The following is a 15,943-nucleotide window of genomic DNA, read 5'->3' as shown; positions in this document are numbered from 1 at the left end:
CCAATTACTCGAATTGTTCCTATTGACCAAGTCACTAAAAATGTGGTCAGTTCTATATTTTCTAGTCATCACTGTCTCCAGGCCTTGGGGTTGACTATTAGGGTAGTCTTTTACTAGTGTGAAAAACCTAGGGTTCATCACCACACTTATTAAACGTAATAAAAATCCATTACATTTCAATGTAGTACGTGATGAAGCCAACATCAATATAATGGTTCTTTTACAACGTTTTCTTCTTAATAATAATAAAAAAAACATTTTTAGAATAGTGTTTATTGCAGAATTTCAGCAGGATCATATGAAAAAGGCACCATGAAAACTATACAGGTACAATTATGTATTATACTACATGTGCTGAATTGTTTCCTCAAATATACATTTACAGTATGTAACTCATACAACATTAAGACTACAATTGCACATCTTTTTAGAGGGGGGCAGGACAACACAAAATAGCAACTTATTCTTTCAAAATATTTTCTAAATTTGTTAACTTTTTAAATTGTTAAAAATTTAAATAAGAGAAAGCTGTCCACTCAAACAAGGTGTATTTTGTTTCAAGACAAAAGCACAAAATACAAGAATAACAAAAATAAGTATGGCAAGAAAACAACTTTGAAAGTCTTAGGAAAACAGATAAAGTAACAGTAAGAGTTCTAAATGTACACTTTGTGGTTAGGTTTCCTAGAAACTGAAAAATAATTCAGACAACATCCGATGAATGCATCCACTATTATGGAAGGAATGGGGAGAGTCTGTAAGAACAGTAAACATGAGCACTATCAACTCTCAAAGGATAACTAGAAACCTTCATTTTCTCAATTATGTACTGGCAGTGTATTTGCGTTTAAAACAAAAGTCACTGAACATTATGCAATGTACACTGGTGTACTATGAAAGAATGGGTCTGTTTTAATCATTGGGTACAGTCTTTGTGATATAATTTCAATTTTGCAGTGATTAATACATGCTTGATAAACTAAGCACACTTAAAATTGAAAGATCTGGTAACGTTTTAGGCAATTAGCTAAATAATGTGAGTCAAACAAACACAAATACTTTATCTTGACATCTAAGGAGGAGTTCTTTTTAAACCAAGGTCAAGAATAACTTTCAAAACTGGACTAGTATTGGCTAGGACAGAAGCAATGACCTATCCACTGGCACAAACCAGATGCTATTACTCAGTAAAAAAATGTAGCACATCTAGCAAACACTTAAATCAAATATTGCTAGGTCACATCAAAGTGCTATGTACTGTATGTGGGCATGAATATAAAGCAATCATGAAGGAACTAACCAGGCCCACTGCTAATAGCCGCATGCCACCAACAACACATGAAAACAAAGTAACTACAACTGGGGCAGAACCTGGTTACAAAAAGCCTTAAAATATTGTTTAGCCTAGAATAAATATATTAAACTAACTTTGGTTTTAAGATTAGAAGGCTGTATTTAAAACATTTTTTTTCTTTACTTTTTACTTCATGTTATTGAATCGCCAGGCATTTTGAATTCATAACCTTTTTTCAAACTTAAAAAGTTTTGGGGGTACTTACTGTATGTGCTCAGACTTTTTTTTCAGTCATTATCTTGGAGTATAACAGTAACATAACACTCTCTTGAAAATATTTTACAGAGTATATGGTATGAAGGGAAACCATTATATTGTACAAAATACCCTTATGAACTGTTTCCTAAAAGAAACTGACAACCCAATTAATGCATATATTTCCAAGAAATGTTAAATTGTAACAGCAGAAGCCTTTGGATAAACATACCTATTACTAAAACATTATACAGTGTTGCTTTCTTGCTTTACAGTATATTCAGAAAAATATGCAATTCCTCCACATTGATACATTTTAAAACCACTTCCTTGTTTTCATTCAGAGGCCTTCCTGTGAATAGCAATGATTAATATGCAAACACAGCATATATGAGTACTTGAGAAGCTTGAAAAAATAATCTTGAATGTTTCATATAACTATTTTTATCACCGCACTTTATTCCAATAGCATTACTTTTAGGTAGAGACAGTTATACTGAATGTACATTTTAAAAATATCCACAGTAGTGTAATTTTCTTTTGTACACCACACCTTATATAATATAGAATAAATACTGTAAATGTTCAACATAATATCCATTACATTTAATAACTACTTTAATTATTGAAAGGTCACTAAAATCTCCTGAAATTGTATCAAATGTTTTGAATGAAAAAAACATTGTATTACATATGGAAGGAAATCGCACAACAACACTGTTTATGTTTTGCAATCTGTTCATTTAGTTTTCTTCGTTAAATATTTTTTTTAACATTCCCAGAACATAAAAAAACTGATATATTAGCAATTATTCAACCTATAGATGGTAACATTTCTTAATATGAAATCTATAAAGACTAATCTTTCTTCTTATATGCATCTGACCAATCTCTACTTAAATACTGTCAGTGCGGAGGTATCTTTGATCAAAATAACTTCCAATGATTGTTCTTTCTTCTTTTTTTTCTACAATAACTTCAGTAATCAGATTTCAGATAATGTCTTTTGAATTACAGTAAACCCTGGGATTTCTGATATTACAGTACTAATGCCTCGTTGTAAGAACAGGCAAACTGTTCTTTGTGTGCAGTGATGTCTTAACGTAAGATGGATGGGGCTTAAAACCATCTCGTATAAAATAACATTCACAATGCAGCTGAAGAATCCTTTAGATGTTTCTTCAGAAAGAACAATCCTAATCTTTGGACATTATGAAGATGAAAGCAGGTCCCCAGAAGATGAGGCAAAAAGGAACAACTTTGCCTTACTGTAAAAGTATATTGTGAAAAAAGAGTAAGATAAAGTTTTTTTGAAATGTCAGACCAGCATGATTTGTAGAAATAAGTGAAAATATGGAGGCTTGTGGTCAGTATAACTTATAAAGATATTTTACCAGATAAAATGCTCAGCCCAGTGAAATTTCAATAATACGAACATTGCAAAACGTGATTCTGCCAGATGTCCAGTCTGACACTACGAAATGCCTACTATCCTCAAGCTTAAATTGTCACACTATAGATAAATGCAAACCTTTCCTTCTTCGTCTAGTTGTCTACATCTTCACATTATAGCACAAGATCGTTACACGAGAGTATTTGTGATAATTATTAGGGTGATGAAACAGTCAAGGAAATCAGCCAAACTAGGAAAGAAAAGTGTAAGAAACGTTTCCTAGGAACTCAGGAAAATAAAAGTCTATATTGCATCTATAAAAAATAAAGCAGGCACTATCTAAAGGACTTGTGAAACTAAGGTGTCTCCTGTCAAATATATTTAATTTTTTTCCATCAGTCATTTTAAAAAAGAAAAAACACTACATCATTGCCCCACACCCTCCCCAAGTCTGCTTAAATTTACAATTAGTATTAATTTGGCAATTCTTAAAATAAAATTAAACCAAATAAGTACATTCATTAATGCATATACATAAATATAATCTTCTTTTTGCCAAAGGACAAAATGAAAACAATAACTATCTTTTACAATCAATTATTCACACTCAATACCCTAAAGTAATCTTTGTTTTATCTCTTTCCACATTACTCAGAAGCTATGGTTCCATTCTGTTTAATGGGTCAAAGATGCCTATGTGAAGCACGTACATTGCACATTATATTTGCTCTCTCTTTAGAGGATGGGCCATGGGAATTTCCAAAAGGCAATCTATTTCAAAGTGGAAGCAGAAATGCTGTATCAGATTTATGCTGTAGGCATTTACTTGTGAATAAAAACTTTTGTCTGTTTGCTTTTTTCTCCAAACAAGAGCACTTGCCTTCATTCTATATGATCTGAATATTCAATTCTGTAATTTATAGCAGTTTTGGTACAGCATGTGACTAGTGTATCCAGTTCACAACAGTAAGACTGATTTCTGGGAGTATTTTAGTTGTATCACTGATCTGCTAACTCTTGACGGCGGCGCACAATCTCTGTGAAGTCCAAGGTCCGCTCTGTTGTGTCCTGGAATACAACATACAGGAGGGCCAGTGTTAGCTCACGGCAAGTCAGTGACCACTGCCTTCATCAAACGACTCCACCCCAGAGTCGCATGCTGCTGCATTTATTTTTTCCTGGCGTCTCCGCATGATCTCCTGCAGCTCTGACCCGCTGCTTCTCTGCAAAAAGAGAGAAAAACGATGTTTTACAACATATCCATCTTTGGTATAAACTGCTAAGAGCACCCCTGCTGTCTTACAGAAATCAGAGATGTGAAAATGTCTCTTTGATTTTCCTCATCTATGATGTTCCTTAAAATATAAAAAATATCTTGCACAATGTCAAGGCAAACAAAATCTTCAGATCATATCCTCGGGAGGCTGAAGGCCAAAATGATTAGCTGCTAAGAGGATATTCCAAACATCTTTTAACTATTTAACTTTTAACTATTCAGACTTCAAAGTAAAAAAATAATGGCATTCAATTTAGAATAATGAGTCCCATCCGGCAAAAAAGACTACCATCATACACATAATTTTAAAACATTTTTGCTTATCTTTCATCATGGTAGACTAAATAATTGTGTGGTGTTTATATATTTAACAATTATTTAAGAAACTCAGTACTAGATCTGTCATTTTAGTGGTCCATTTCCAGGTTAATCTCAAACAATGCATTTTTCGTTAAAACAGACTTAAAAATTGATGGGTAACCTAGAGATAATGTACATTGAACAAAAAGATGGATTTATTTTTAAGCAGGAGATTTAATTTAATGTATAGTGTTTGCTATTAAATATTTATAAAACGATATAATACAATTTGTATTTTTTTAGCTTTAAATAAGAAGGCAGTCATACTACCTAACCAACATTTGACAATAATAAGACAAACACATAAAATTAAAATGAGATGAACTGCACAATTGAATAATATGGAGGATTCACACCTAATGCTCTAAACTGAAACTGAGAGCCAGTTACAGGGTTATACTCTGGAAGAACGGGAACAAATTATTTAAAAGACCATGGCAACCATAAAGGAAAAGATAAGAAAATATTGTTTTCTAATGGCTTATATAGCTCCGCTTCATTATATCCATGCAAATCTCAAGTGAAAATTACACTCAAATCAAATCTCGGACAAATAGTATAATGAGATTAAGCCAAACCACTGGAAATTTCAGGTTATACTAAATCAAAAACAGGAGAGAAAGTTCTGCACAAAACCTAGATTATACACCATCCAAAGGATAAAGCATAATTAAGAAATGGCACAATAAAATCACTGTGACTTGCCTCTTACTTCCATATGGAAGCAGCTTGAGACAACACTTTTTTCATCAGTTTCTCTCTATTTTTATATTCAGAATCTTTCAAACCACTCTCTTACGCTAACGAAAGAGTGAATCAGGAGAAACTCTCAGGTTAAACAGTATATCTTTGATTTTTTTATGACTGTGAATCTTCCCCTCAATATTTGGCCTAAGGTCTCCAATCTGTGAGCCTTAAGGTGGTCTTCGCTTGAACTTGGATCTGTCTGCAACCCTTTCAAATTTTTAATCTTTTTTTGATATTCATTCAAACCCACTAAGAATCAACAATAAGGTAGTTATAATGCTCAGTTTCTGAACAGCATGGCAAGTATTTTTATGTACTACTACAACATGATACTAGATACTACAGACAGGTCCTATGCTACACCTTACATCACAATTAGTCCCATAACGTTAGAATTACGGGACTCATGGCCTTTTCTGTCCTCCTGGAATGGTGGATTAACAAGAACAGAACACAACCATAAACTGTGGCTAACTGGTAATAAGAAAAAATAAAATGGTATTCTACAACTTTGAAGACTGCCGTTTCGAAAAACAAAGTTACACCGAAACATTTTTTTCCTTCCAAACAAAAAAATGTTGACTGAAATGTCATGGTTTACCATTAAAGACTGAAGAATGAGAATAGAAGATGCAAGCTAAGAATTACCTACTGGGTTCTGGACTCCATGACTCTATTTGAGGATGAAGTAACTACTACAAACAAGGTAAAACTAGGCTATGGACACTAGCTGAATAAACACAAACTATTTTTATTTCTATAGTAAAAGACAAAAAGACAATCTCTGTTGGCCAGATTCTTTACATTTAGGATAAATAAAAGCAAAATCTTCCGGAATGACAATGTTGTGTAAGCTATGAATAAAATGTGCATTTATTTGTTGCTGAATTAGTCTATATATGTCACGGAACATATTATTCTATAGATAAAAATCATATTAATTATATGTATAGTTTTATCTTGTTGCAAAAGTAGTTCTGTGAGTATACTGTATACTGTATATATTCCAGCAATAAAGAGGTAAATAAGTCTGTCATTGTCCGCAGTTGTTCACAGTTCAAGTGCAGAGGAACATACTGAAATTTTGACAACATTGTGTGGCCAATTAAGGAACTGCAGTTTTGCTTTTATTTGAAATGTTTTTGTTTTGTTTAAAGAAGAGCCTCTTCAAATTTATTTCAGAGCTTCTCTGTATAATGTTTTAGTTCATTTTCTCCAATAATTAAAGCAAACTATGCAGATGTTGCAATATCTCCACCTAATTCATGTTTTCCCTTCCAAAAAGTTAAGATGTCACTAACACAAAAATAAATTTCAGGTTTTGCAAAGTAAATGCATAACCAATAGGATGTATGACTCATTAATAGGGACCTCAGATTTCCCACAAAGGATTGTATTTTGCTCATGTTGATGGATATATTGGCATTTAGTCACCTGACCTGTCCAGAAGCAATGCTATGAGTGGATGAAATTTATTGAAAGCTAAAAGATAAAATGTTCGATTAAATATATAATTACTACTGACCATACAAATGATGTCCGTGCACCATCTATAAAAACCTGGCCAACATAGAAAATCCACCTGTATTTTTGTAACATGATACCTTTAAAGGTTTTTGAATGGAATCTGAAGAGTTGCCAAGTGGAATCAGCAGAACACCTGTAGATAGGAGATAGATACCACAGAAACCCAAGGCCATGCGAGCACTGGGACATGTTATCTTTACTACTCTCCCACATAGTATCGGCACCTACTGTACACAGATGCCCACAGCCACAAACGCATGGCAACTAAATAAAATGACAGGAAAAATCATTGCATTATTGCTGTTACTAGCTTTTCATAGATGCAGGGCACTAAATTTCAAGATCAAGATTTTAGATCCAGAAAGTAAGTAGATTTACATGGGTAACCACAGTGCAAAGTTCAATTTATTATTCACAAGAAGAATTTTCCACAACCCATCATTGGTTAGAATATCTAAATGATTTGAACAGAGTAGACATTTAGATCTGAAATGCCTGAATTCTCATATTGATGACTTTTTTCATTTTCTCATATTTAAAGTGATATGACAGGGGATAAGCAAAGGTCCATGTCAATTATTTTATGATCCAGGCTTAAAATAACTCTAAGCCTTTAGGCTGGAAAACAGGACAATCTTCCTGGATTACATAGGCCCTTTTTACCTCACTGAATGTTAGCTTGATTACACACTAGTCAGCATTAAAGTGTTACATTGTGCTCTTGCCTTTTTTGGCTAAAGCAAGCTGACCCCTGCTTTTGCCAGGTATCATATATTGCCTCATACTGATAACATACAACCAGTAAATGACAATGCCTATTTATTTAATTTTGCCAGAAAATGAATTTACCTCAATTTTTGAAAACATAGATCAGAAAAATTCAAGCCTAAAATTATAAAATTGCCTTAAATATAACAACTTTGGGTGAAAACCATTTGTTGTTTTAATCAAACAGTACATACTGTATGTAAAGACTCTGAAAACAGTGAATAGTCCTGTATTATTTATAATTATTTGTACCGAGGGGATATTATATCATTTATATTATATTTACATTATATAATATTATATAATTTTCTTAGTGGGAGCATATTTGGGTAATAACTGTATAATGATACCAAAGAAAAGGGACTCACAAAAAGTGACATTGATATCCTTTAAGACAATACAAAGGGCAAGGTCACAAACTTGATTTGTTCCATCATATTGCATGTTGAAGTATTTACATTCTTGCTAATTTAAGACAATAGAGCATGTCAGGTTTTAATAGTCCATCATAGACTGAGGAAAACGTACCTCCAGAGCCGCCTTCTGTACAGTGACTTGGCTGTATACTCGCGCCCCATCATCAGGACACACTGTCTTCAGCTCATCCTTGTTCAAGGAGAAGAGTTGGGCACCTGTGAGAACTCCCAGACTGTTGATGGTTCTGAGAAAACACGACAGAATGGATTTCATTCACTTCTTAGAGCTTCAAACCAAGGGATGTTTACTTAGTTATGGTGGGTGTGAGACACACTGATCAAAATAATCTGATTTACTTTAGGTGATTAAGTTCTGCGTAAATGATTAAGAGTGTCAAAGGTGTAGGATAAAAGACAGGGAGATACAAGGGAATAAATCAGACCAGAACACAGAGAGAGAGCAAGACAGGAGGACACAGAATATAAAGCATGTGCCAGGTGAGAGGTCCTAGTCCAGATTATCTGAAAACACCGGACTGGGGTTAAGTACAGTATTTGAATTTTGCTAAGAGAGATTGCTAGTCTATAGCTACTCTAATTTCCTAAATAAAGAAACCCTCAGTTAAAAACAAGCTCTCCTGGTTTGTGGGTACAGTTTAGAATAGGGAAATAGGTTCCCATTTATTTTGTGGCATTTTTGTTTGAATAAGAGTCTGGGATTTTTCTGGGTTGTTAGGGCATAAGACCTCTGTGATGCATTGTCTGTAAACTTTTATTGTATATAGGGTAACTTTGTGTTGTACATAAACGTTGTATTGTCACTGTTAATCAATATTTGTTTATCCAAGTGCCTGAATTATTACCTTAAGAGGTGCCAGAGAATAAAGAACTAATGTGCCTCTATTTTAACCACTCAGGTATATTCTTGGCAAAATCCTTACAAAATGTGGGTTATGATTATTTACGTTTATTTACTTACTGATTAACCTTCTTGGTCAATTTTCTGATTTTTTCTATTTTGTAACACCCCGATTTGTAACAATATATTGCTGACTGGCCAGAGAAGAGCAACTAAATACAGTACATTCTGGGGCTTTTCTACACTGACAGGCTGAAAGCACAGACCTTTTCAGTGTTCAACAGAAAAGACTACATGCAGACCTGATACAAGTATTCAAAATCCCCAAAGGCACTGACAAAGCCACCTCAGCAGATTTTCTTTGTCCTAGAATGGACAGTGAAACACCACCTTGAGGGCACAAGGAGAAACTTTGTGGAAGTGCATTTCATCCCAAGAACAGGAGGCATTTCTTTAAACAAAGGGCTGTAGGAGTGTGGATCAAGATAGCCAGCTGTGTTGTTGAAGCCAATATCCTGGTTTCTTTCAAGATGTGATCCATAGATCAATTAACTACTAACTACCAAATTGGCTAGTAGCTTCCACTCATTTATTTGACAGTTTGGTATGGAAACCTGGGGTTGAAAAGCAAAACCAAACTGTCCAGGATTGTGAAAATCTACAACAGCAGTCCAAGCTCAGGGATTTAATATCATAATAAAGTTCTGAGAATAGCATGAAACATTACAGTTGACTCCACACACCCATAATACTCCCATCAGGAAGATGGTATAGGGAACCAAATTCAACTAAAAACAGTTATAAGAAGTCCTTTGTTCTCACAGCAATAAAACTATTCAATGAATGTATGTGAATGTATTCCCCCTACCTATTTATTTATACATCTATTAATATATCACATACTGTTGTTGTGATTTCTTGTGATTTTATGTGACTCTTATATTTTGCTTGTGTGTTTTGTACTTCTGTGGGAGAAGCCAAAGACAAATTTCCACAGCAGTGGACAATAAAGTAACGATTTATCTATAACTGTTCTTATGATAGAGAACAGTTAGTTTCTTACAGTTAAAGTGATGCAAAAACAATTCAAACACTAGGACTTTTATCTATTTGCCTTTTGCTACTACATATGTTAAATCCACAAAAGATATTTTTGAATAATTTCCAAAAGAAAATGATAAGATATTAATCATTTCTTTTCTCCACTACAGTATTCAAATGAAAGGCTCTAAAATTCATAGTGTTATTATATGTCAAAGAAAGGAAGATCTTATTGTTAATTTTCATTTGAATTTTACTTTTGTCAAAACAAAAAAGGTTAAAGACTGAATTATAATTTTGTAAAAGCACAAAATGTAATATTTTGTAAAAGAGTGATTTATAGTCTCAATTTAACAGATTAGAACAATGATTTTAAAGCCCACTGTTTTTTACCTTTTCTGACTTTTGGACATTTAATTTCTTATAGGCTTAGAGGTATTTTACACAATCTTTAACTTACACAGAGCTGAATCCTTTGGCCTGTAGCCACACCTTTACTTCCTCAGGGGAAGAGTCATAAGTGATATTAGCAGCAGGGAGGCTGGTGCTACGTGGAACCTGGTACTTCTTCTGTGCGCTGCGTCCAATGGTCAACCTGTGCATCAGCTCATCCTGGACCTCCTCCATATGGGATTTTCTGCCTGCAGGGCCATATGTACATTTTTAATTAACACTTTATCTTTTGTGATTGTGCATTAAAAGAAATAAGAAGCAAGAAGCAGAAATGATTTTTTTTAAACAATACAATTGTAAAAATCAACTAAATTAACTCTACCATAGCAAAGCAATGTGTAATCAGTCAAGAAATCCTTTCTTTGAACCAAAAAACACTTCAAAATAAAAACAGTAATAGCTAAAAATGTTGGCTTTCAAGAAAACTCCCAAATGTACATGATTTCTCACACAGCACCTACGACTCATTATTTTAAAAGCTGACAAGTAAAAATGGTGCCTCATGTTCATTACCTTAATATTTTAGACAGTTCTACAAAGCATTTATAAATTATATTTATTTATAAGTTATTTTGCATGTCTTTTTTAAAACTGTAGAGGAGACAAAACAGCTTTTTCTGTGAGTCAACAGATAACTTGAGTTTCATCTGTGTCTCTAGTGATATTTCTGAATATGATGGGTTATAGATTATCTTTATCTTTCTGAATCCCAAAAACAAAACAAAAATAAAAAGCAAGAGCAGCGCATTCTGTCCACCTTCCTGTACATCCTGCCAAGACAGTATTAAGTGGTTGCATGTCTTTGAACCTCTTCACAACATTTACTGAAGCATTGTGACAGGTTCATTGCTTTTATGGGACCTTTATCCTTAAAGACATACAATATGTATGTACTCATGTTATCTCATTTTTATGCATTGGGCAATTGCCCTGGGCAAACGCCCAGGATTGTGGTTTTGAGTTCTGCAGGATGAGAGACAAACTCTCTCTTATAACAAGTCAGACAGCTTGTTGGGTTGAGGGTTTGACTTTTAAAAACAATGTGATTTACACTACTGAACTGTACATAGTGTATTGCATTCATAATCAAAGTTTTTCTGGCTAGAGCTAAAAGTTTTAATCTCAAGATTTTTAGATGTTGTCTTAGTGGATATGTAGCCTAAACACATTATGTCCATGCCAGTGCTTCCAAAAGTCTTTACAACTGCTGGAAAGGTTGTTACCCTGAACATCCTGAACAACAACTCTTATGAACTGAGCTGCATTGCACCCAGACAAATAGTGTTCAATTAACTTTATGCTTAATTTTTTTTTGCCATTCCCTTGCTTTAATCTGACACATAACCATTATTTTTTCCCATACTTCTCCACTTCTCCATTGCCTAGCTGGAATCTTAACTCATCACTCGCTGTCTTTGAAAGAAAAACTGAAAGATGTTTTCTGGCCGTGTGGTTGGACTTCTGTTCCCGGAGGAATCAGATTTCAGAGATGCGGAGCACTGCCGGACCTCTGTTCCTGCAGTTCTACCCCTCTGGAAGCGACTGGCAGTTTGACTCACGGGTGACCGGGGTCGGCTTCTCCTGCTGCCTGTCCCTCAGCTTCATGCTGCCATTGTCACTGGAGTTGCTGCTGTTTTGCCGGCTGACGCCTGTGGAGGAGGACCGCTGACCCGCGCACAAGGGGACAGCGGCAGGAGGCATGGGAGGAGTGGGGGGCTGAGCGGCGGCAGGCGGTGGAGACGGGGCCGGAGGGATGGGGTGCATCGGTTTGGGAACATAATCCGTTTTCTGCTTCTGTGGAACAGAAGTATGGCTTAACTACATCAAGAATGGAAGGGTTTCTAATCTGTCAAAAAAGCCACACAATTTCAAAATTCCAACATTTACCTCAGTGTAGCCAACAAAACACATGATTATGCCTGTACTCTTGTATGAGCGCTGTTGTTACATGAGAAACATGAGGACTTGGACTGTCAGAAGTAAATGAGATTACTGATAGATAAAAAAAAACATTTTATTTTGTTCTTTGGCTAACCATTATAACAGAATATAAGGTATGTGTGTTTTTCACACTGTTAAAACTTAAAATTGATAAGTAACAGCAGTATTGTGTGCTTCAAATTCTTAGTGCCAACTAGCATTACAGTTACTACAAGAATAACAATGTCTTTTTAATAATAAAGTTTTGGCAAATATCCAGGAAACTTGCTTTCAGTAAACAGTTTGAGTCTTCTACGCAAGAAGTCAAAGTCTTATACATGTCACTGACTAGACTCAATTTCTTTTCACACGAAAAATAAAAGAATGCAATTATAAAAAAACAATCTTTTATGAAAAATTATATGAAATACATACTATACACTAAATACTAAGTTACTAATTTCATATTATAAATGTGAATATACAGTTTAATAGTTGTATGCTTCACATAACCACAACTGCTAAGTTTGACAGTTAGAGGTATACTCAATGAAGTGAGGATCTACTGAAGAAAAATGTCTTCAAATCATATTTTGGTACCATTTCTGGATACAGTTCTTGATACAGAGGCCTCTTTGGATACCCATTGTACCAGCAATGAATAACTATATACTGTGAGGCATTATAAATCATTGGAACCAATAGCATTTGATTAATTTTAACAGCTCTCAGTAAATACAGGGCAACCATTATGTAACCTCCCATGCTGGAGCAATATCACCTCTTTATAATTTCCTCTGATCTACTGTAAACATTACTGTATTAGATTACAAGAATTAGCTAGAATCACAAGATAACGTGTACATTTACATACATACAAATGAATTCATATTCTTTAATCTACACAGAAATATCTTAATTACCTCTGATAGCTCCCCAAGTAATTGCTTGCAGGAAAAAAGTAAAACATAATAACAAAACTAAAAATGAGCAAAACAAAATTGTAAATCATAACTGAAAGCACTGCAAACACACTACAAAACACTCTCTTGGGGTGAAAAATGCATTTACTGAAGAGGCAGCAAATGTTTAGAGTAGATGTGTTGTTTTTTTAAGAGGACAAAAGAGGAAAGCAAAAAAGAATTACTGAGCATCCAAAGAAACATATTGCTTTTAACAGCAAGAAAAAAACACTTATCTGGAAAACAATCTTTTTTGTAGCATGTGCTCTGACATTTTACTGAACTGAATTATCTTAGGTATTTCCATTATGCCCATTAACACTAATCTTCAATGAGGTTTGTACTATGACAGTAACAGTCTCTTGGAATGTGGGGTCAGTACTGAAAGCATTACAAGCTGTATATCTGTGACACATACAGTACTTTAACCAGGTTGCAGATGCTGTCATGCTGTCTTGTGGGATTCGGACTCATTTCTGTTGTACAGCCCTGGTCTCTGAGCCACACACAACCCCAGCTCATCCCACAGATGTTCAACAGGTGTGAAGTGTGATGAGTACAGCATCAATGGCAGAATTGTCACCTTTTTATCTTGTTTGAATGCTGTTGTTACATGAGCAGCGTGAGGACTTGCACTGTCCTGCAGGAATGCTGTCACGTCCCAAGTCTTGGCCAATGTAGAATTGTGTGGTCAGATTGCCATCCATAATAAATGGAGTTCTGTAACAATTAGATACTCCTACCCACACCATGACTTTTGGAGTTCCCCATCAAATGGTCTGTTGCACTTAAACTTTTGTATGCACCACACCTGCTAATGGGAACCCTCTTTTTTATCTATTAATATAAACAATAAAAATATTTAAACAGTATTCAAAATTAAAATCTTTACTTTTATAAAAATGTCAAAATAGATGTTTCTTTTGATGCCCAGCATATTTTTTGGTGGTGGGAAAAAAACAAGGGGACACTATGAAGCTCATATTACGCCTGTTGTAAAATTGATTATTTAATAAAATCATTATTGCTTAGTGTTTCTCATCATACACCTTGAACTCAAGAGTGCTTCACAGTAAAGTCATAGCTGAACCAGTAAATGTCAACCAAACTGAAGCCAACAATGGTGTGGCATGAACCACTAATGTTGCGACACTATGTCACACATATTAAAACAATGTTAGAACAAGGTAGAGATTTGCTCTTCCTAAAAGTTGGATTTTATATACTTGTGGCTTGAAATAGGTAAGCCAGTTATTGTCTTCTACAGAAACCTGCTCTGTGACCCTTTCTTTATCTGAACCTTGCTGAGAGAACTTACCATTCTGGTTTTGTTAGCTCAACCTGGTGAAGTGCTTTTACCAACAGTATTTTAGTTTTCTCTAATAGCAAAAAAAATCCAATAACTAGTTCCAAATACCTACCAGAGCTTTGCAAATAAGGTACTCCTTTATTGCTCGTAGGTGGTATTTGTTCACAATGACCATGTGATTGGTCTAGATACCACTATAAGTCTGGCATATTTATTTAAAAATTAACACTCATATGTCATCAATCTCACTTATGTTATGTTATAGCCTAAAAAGGCAATGTTAGCCAGAAAAAATCAAATTCAATTATTCAAGTGTGTGAGGAAAAACTAAAAAATAAAATAGATTTTTATTCATAAAGGAGAAATAAAGTAGAATTACATTAAAATTTACAAATCATCATTCCTTTCTTCAAAAATAAAAACAGTAAGGAAATAGCAGCATTGGCATAAGTTCAGCAGGTGGTCGATATCAATGCAAGCAGCTGTATTGTTAGGTCTACTCCTGTCACAGTGGGAGTAGAAGAACAGTATAAGCTGAAACAACCAGCCGCAAAACTCTCACTACTAAAGGAGGCTATCAGCAACAGAATCACGCTGCTAAATAAGGCTTCATAGACAGCATTGTTCCTACAAATAAGGGTGCTGCAGCTTCAGTACATAAACGTTTTCTCCTGACCACCCCTCTCACTTTTCTGAAGGGAGATAAGAAGGAGGTGGAAGAAGGAGTGAAAGGGAACTAAAAGATACTTGGTTTGGCACAATTCCCTCTAGAAATCAACGAGGGAAGAAATAATCTCCTTCCAGAGTTGAAGTGTCACACACAACTAAACGGATGCACTGTTATAATATTGACAAATTATACATACTGTAGGTGGTCACCTTCTTAGAGATTCAAAGGTAACTCCATGGCAGTTTTAAAAATGAATGGAACTTCTCCAACATTAAAGAAATCTAGGCTTAAGGCTACTGTAGTGTTGTTAACTGTTCGCATTAATACTGTTATGTATGATACCATGTTTTGGTTCATATACAGTACTTGTCAAATGCACTATGCCTATTTATTAATATCTTTTTTTCATTTTGTTGTGTTACTAGCTGCTGGTCATTGTTTTTGTTATTTTCATTGATTTTGCTGTTTTGTTTTGTGTAAAAAAAGTAAATGTGTGTACAGTTTAGTGGATTCTTTATACAGTACAGTGTATGTGGGTATTTGTGGGGGCTGAAGTATTCATTGCCTAATTATTATCCTTTTGTATTTAACCCCTTTCTTATTTCTGTCTTTTTCAACTTATTTTCACTTTCCTCCCCTTCACCCCCTTTCTTTTTCCTTTCTCTCTTTACCTCATATTTAATTGTTTTTGTA

At 34.6% G+C, this 15,943-nt stretch overlaps 1 protein-coding gene across 13 annotated transcripts in view; it reads right to left on the bottom strand.

Moving 5' to 3' along the window:
• Positions 1–255: 255 nt before the first annotated feature.
• The window catches only part of eps8a (EGFR pathway substrate 8a, signaling adaptor), a 94,263-nt gene continuing 78,575 nt past the window's right edge, over positions 256–15,943 (bottom strand). For 8 of the 13 annotated variants that reach the window (XM_015352973.2, XM_015352972.2, XM_015352979.2 and 5 more), the window contains 5 exons: positions 13,233–13,256; positions 11,949–12,183; positions 10,397–10,577; positions 8,149–8,281; positions 256–4,165 (listed from right to left, as the gene is read on the bottom strand). In XM_015352973.2, the coding sequence (XP_015208459.1) occupies positions 4,055–4,165; positions 8,149–8,281; positions 10,397–10,577; positions 11,949–12,183; positions 13,233–13,256 (684 nt within the window). In that variant the 3' untranslated portion in view covers positions 256–4,054. Of the gene's footprint in view, positions 4,166–6,929; positions 6,986–8,148; positions 8,282–10,396; positions 10,578–11,948; positions 12,184–13,232; positions 13,257–15,943 lie in introns of all 13 variants that reach the window. The other 5 variants (XM_015352978.2, XM_015352982.2, XM_015352983.2 and 2 more) reach the window with 3 other exon arrangements.

The sequence above is a fragment of the Lepisosteus oculatus genome, chromosome 7, assembly GCF_040954835.1.
Source record: "Lepisosteus oculatus isolate fLepOcu1 chromosome 7, fLepOcu1.hap2, whole genome shotgun sequence".
NCBI lineage: Eukaryota > Metazoa > Chordata > Actinopteri > Semionotiformes > Lepisosteidae > Lepisosteus > Lepisosteus oculatus.
Note: the sequence above shows the minus strand (reverse complement) of the source record. Positions and strands in the feature narration are given on the sequence as shown.